This window comes from Temnothorax curvispinosus, unplaced genomic scaffold (assembly GCF_003070985.1).
Source record: "Temnothorax curvispinosus isolate PA1 unplaced genomic scaffold, ASM307098v1 QBEX01001367.1, whole genome shotgun sequence".
In the NCBI taxonomy this organism is placed as follows: Eukaryota; Metazoa; Arthropoda; class Insecta; order Hymenoptera; family Formicidae; genus Temnothorax; species Temnothorax curvispinosus.
The window spans coordinates 65752-70716 of NW_020211147.1; the positions used below are offsets into that span (position 1 = coordinate 65752).

Here is a 4965-nt window from a genome sequence, read left to right on the forward strand (position 1 = left end):
AAATTCAACATTCATAAATTCAGCATTCGTAAGTCCAACATTCATAAATTCAACATTCATAAAATTCAAAATATAAAAACTATTAAAAATATCATAGCTATCTCTTAGAGTTTTTTTTCACATCAGCAGTCAGTATTTTGAGCATTTAATACATTGGATTACGTAATGTTATTTTGCAATGCAAACGATATATATTCATCACAGATCCCAATAACAGCGAAAAATCGTAACTCACGCGTAATCTTTGCAAAATATCACGGGACTGGGGGATTTTATATCGATCCTTGTGGACTTTTCTACCGCGTTCGGATATCGCTTTCTTCTTCTGCGCTTTCCACCATTGAAGATGGGCCAGGGTCTGAGAGCAGGAGGGAAAAGCAAAGGGCGATTGTTCATTCCTTGTATTTCCACCCTCATTCGGGACATCGTGACCGCTGGTCCAATAATGTCGCGTTCTAGGAAGTTATCAAAGTTTCTCATATGATAATTTCATCTCTCGCTTATACGATATATATATGCTTTATTTCAAGCCAAAAAGCCGTGAGAGAGAAGCACAAATAGGATAAAAAAAAAATTCGGTTTTCACGGTAACCTTGAAAAGTTCCGATAAGCGTTATTGTTGAAGGCCGATGCGGTCCGAAGCGTCACGCGTGATTTCTTGTTCTCCGTTGGCGGCTGGATCCTCCAGTCGATCCCGCGCAGCTCGGGGAAGCTCATCTTCCGCGTTTTCTTTCTCATTAATCGGGGAATCCAGGAAGGCGAGAATTACTTACAAAAATTCGCAGTAACTAGGTGAGATCCGTCCGAGGGATCTAATTTGTTTGACATGCGCTTTGCGCTCTTCTTCTTGAGCTGCGTTCAATGAGCTCTGTATGTGTGTGTGTACTTCCGTCTTCCGCATGGAGAAATTCAATCAATGCACGTGGTGAGAAAAAAGAAAGATAGAAAAACACCAAAGTATATAACATTGTGATATATTAATTATCTAATGCTATAGATGGTATCGCACTGTGTTTTGCGATACGTAAAATACAAATTAAAAGACGTATATTTCAGTACAAATTAATATTTAATATAATATGAATAGATCTCTAGGAAATTATTTATTTATCTATTTAATTTACGCAGCGCGTCTAATGAGAATAATGCCGCGGAAGACCGCAGACTAATTGGACTTCCGCTAAGCAGGCATTATCGCATAAAAAAGATACTAAAAGGCGTACGAGCATTTTTAACTTTAAATCTTAATAAACAACAGTTTTCAATAAAATTTTCATCAAGAATCTCTCAAGTTACTTAAATCAAGCATATAATATTAAATATATGCTTGAATTCCGATTTCATTAATTTTTTACAGTTTAATATTTACTTTGATAGACTCTTGAATAGTGTTTTTTTTATACACAACTGTAAAGTAAATAGGTCAATTCTTGTTAATATGCGCTAAACGTTATTTTATATCTAAATATATGTTTGTTAGTGTAACATGTGCTTCATTTATGAATATTAAATTAGAAACTGGACGGTAATATATTGCAACGTTAGTTTTAGCATAGAAAAAAAAAAGAAATAAGTATTTTATCTAGTTGCACACAGATATTCTTTGCATATCTTCTTTATTTATATACGCTATATTTAATTACACAATTAGTACACCGAATATTTCTTAATGTTATATGTTAATGGATATTTCGCAACGTTACATATCTATCGCAACCATCATCAAGAGCACATCATTACAAAATAAATGAAGCGCTTTTACATTCCCGAGTTCTATACGTAACTAATTAATATTAAAAATAATTTATATCGCGTCGTAATGCGAAAAGCATTTATAAATAATGGGAAACAAGATTATCATAGAATTATAAATAAAACGAAACAAATAAGAGTTTTAATCGACACAATACAGGAATTGTTGCGCAATCTAAGAAATTTTTAGGCATGCCAGCAGAGCGAATTTAAACAATTTTCGCAACGATCGTCAATCGTAAAAAGGAGCAAGGGCAATTTAACTTTTTATTTACGTTTTGGTGGCGACTGACGTATCTATAACACTTCAAGTATACATAATTACAATATATCGTCATGCCGAATATCTTCTCACTTTTATCCGTAACTGATGGTGTAACCCATAGACAGCATTAGCGTCTCCTTGATTGCCGGATGCAATTGGCGTTCGATGTATCTGGTCAGCGCTTGGCTAGCACCCTGCAAGAAGACATCTTCCATCTCCCTCGTGATATACTCCTTCGACTGCCAACTCCTGTTCGGATCCTCCGAGTCTATAGGAAACAGATTGTCTTCCACGAGCTCCCTTACCTCCCGCGTCACATTTTGCGGTGGTTCTTCGTTTCGGAAATTGTCGGTCAGATTGAGAATTTTAGTAAAATTCTCAAGCCTCTCCGTCGATTTGCGTCCATTTATCAGAGCGTCCGCGAAGTCCCGCGGTGTGATGACCATCGCGGTACGCGCGTACCGCGCCATCGAGCGTCTCCGCCGTGGCGATGATTTAGTGATCCAAGAATTTTTCCTCCATATACCGAAGTTCGTCCCCGGGGCGTGCGAGTAACGCGGATGTCGACTCTCGTTCGGTATGACAATGTCCATCTCTTCGGCGTTGCCCGCCAATTGTCTCGGTTCCGCCGCATCGTAATTATCGTTGTCGACAAGAGGCAGCGATAGCTAAAACAATTTTCATCTATTACGTTTTAATTAATAAAATACTTAGTTATTAATAACGTATCTTTTTGTATTATGGCAGTCAAGATATATTGGTTAGCCTTTTTGCATTCAATTTTCTTTTACTTTAAAGGTTTTCATATTAATATCTCTGTAATGATCAAAGGGTCGGATATAAATTTTATTTTTTGACAATTATGTATAAAAATAAAGTATCTTTATTTTAAAATATCATACCTGGAAATATTTTTTAAATTTTATTTAAAAAATTATCTTTACTAAATTAGCAAGAGAGTAGTAAAGCAAGGTTTTTTTTACAACACATTTTTCGAGTGCGTCTCTCTTTATCCTTGGAAAAGATAATTTTTTAAATTATTTAACTTATACCTTGTTGACGCTAGCTGAATGATACGGTGGCCATTTATCCTGCCGTTTGATTTGCTTGTCGATGCGCGTAGAACGGCAGCCGTACGCGTAGATCGACGCAAACCTGGGCTCCAGGAAGCTGGACTCCGTGCGTATACGCATCTGGCCGCGTCCACGGGCGATCGGGCTGGTGAGGAAGTCTATCCCCGCGCGTCTCAGTCGCAAAGTCATCCTGCAGGATTCGGCGGAGATCGGAGCGCGACGATCCCGCGGTATTAGAGACACCATCCCCGACACCGACAGGTCGTTGAACACGACTCGCGTCCTCAGAGAACTGCGATCGGGATCGTACACGCATTGCTCCACTCGTGCCCATTGTCCTTCGGGCTCCTTCGTGTTTTCCGGAAGCTGCGAAACAATCCGTTTGTTACTCGCGCTCGATTATTTAACTTTTTACAAATATAGCGATAGGAATAAGTCTAATTGCTTCACCATATATAACAAAAACTTCGATTTTTTTAAATCCCGAATCAAATTTAATCTCAAAAGAAGGGGAGAGAAATCTTAACACATTTGGAGAGAATATCACCTTCACGGCCATACGGGAGACGGCCATTTCCAGGGGGGCGGAATGTAGTTCGCGCTGATACAACGTCCCGGCCTCTTCTTCGTCCAACTTGTTTCTTCTACTGGAATCCCTGTGCAGTGCGTCCAAAGCGCGCTCCAATCGTCCACTGCACGCATCCCAATCGCTGATACCGGTATACGCGAAGCCGATAGACAAGAGCTTAAATAACCAGATTGCCGGCTGTCTGAACTGCATCACCTGCAACGTACGAGCATTACAGTACGAGCATTCTATCCGTTATAATAGGTGCGACATAAAAAAAAAATTTACCGAGTTATATAGCTATAGCGACGAGTCTAATTAAGAGCAGGTTTCTAATCTTTCGCAATCGATCGTTGACGATAATGAAAAACGACACGACGGAAAGAGCGCGGTGCCTCGTAATTAGGGATGGAATCAAGTTCAATGCGTACTTGAAAATCCGAATCAAATCCAGTAATTAAATTTTATTTTCCAGGATTCTAAGAATAAAATGGTTAGTTTAAAAAACGCAATATGTGTGAAGGCTTTAAGCAACTTTTATTCTACATTTTTAATTATATTTCTATTATATTTAATTTCAACAATTGATAATATTTGTAATTATCAAAAAATAATGCATTACAATAATTGTCGCTTCATACAAATATTTTAATTCGAAGGAATGTAAAATTTCTAATAAAATATTTATAAAAGATTCGAATTAATTTAATCCAGGTTCGAGTCTACTTAAAAGTAATACTCTTGTTTTTTGAGATATTCATGGAAAGTTCGAATCCATTTTGTCTAGATTCGAGTCTACTTTTACAGAAAGTATTGCTTTTATGTTTCGAAGCAACAGAGAGTTCGAAGCTATCTCAACAGATTCGAACTTACTTAATTGTAACATATTTATTTATCCCACCGCTACTTATTATAATTAACAGTGTAATATAATAAAATTTTTTGTATTTTTATTCGTACAACACCGATTATGGATGCTTTACGTGCGCGCGCCTATGTTCTGCCATTAAAATATCTCCCAAGGCATATCCTGTAGAAACTCGGTGAACTCGAGGCGCCGAAACAGAGCATGAAAGCGTCTCCATTCCGCTTGTCGCCAACGACAATCGAATTGTGTGAAACTAGGAAGTATGATCTTTTGGCTGGCTCATTAACGTTAATTGTAGCACGCGACGAAGCGATATGAATCTCTGTATGATCTATTAACGTCATCTTTGGCACAATCGACTCTTTGGAAAAACAAAAAATAATTAAATCAATAAGGGGTTTAATTAATAGGAATACTTTTAATCTGAAGCTAGAAAGTC

General features: G+C 37.7%; 1 protein-coding gene across 2 annotated transcripts in view; it reads right to left on the reverse strand.

Moving 5' to 3' along the window:
* Positions 1 to 1601: 1601 nt before the first annotated feature.
* Positions 1602 to 4965, reverse strand: part of LOC112462969 — a 5029-nt gene continuing 1665 nt past the window's right edge. For both annotated transcript variants that reach the window (XM_025029073.1, XM_025029082.1), the window contains 3 exons: positions 3638 to 3874; positions 3070 to 3456; positions 1602 to 2685 (listed from right to left, as the gene is read on the reverse strand). In XM_025029073.1, coding sequence (XP_024884841.1) covers positions 2110 to 2685; positions 3070 to 3456; positions 3638 to 3871 — 1197 coding nt within the window. In that variant the 5' untranslated portion in view covers positions 3872 to 3874 and the 3' untranslated portion in view covers positions 1602 to 2109. The remainder of the gene's footprint in view (positions 2686 to 3069; positions 3457 to 3637; positions 3875 to 4965) is intronic.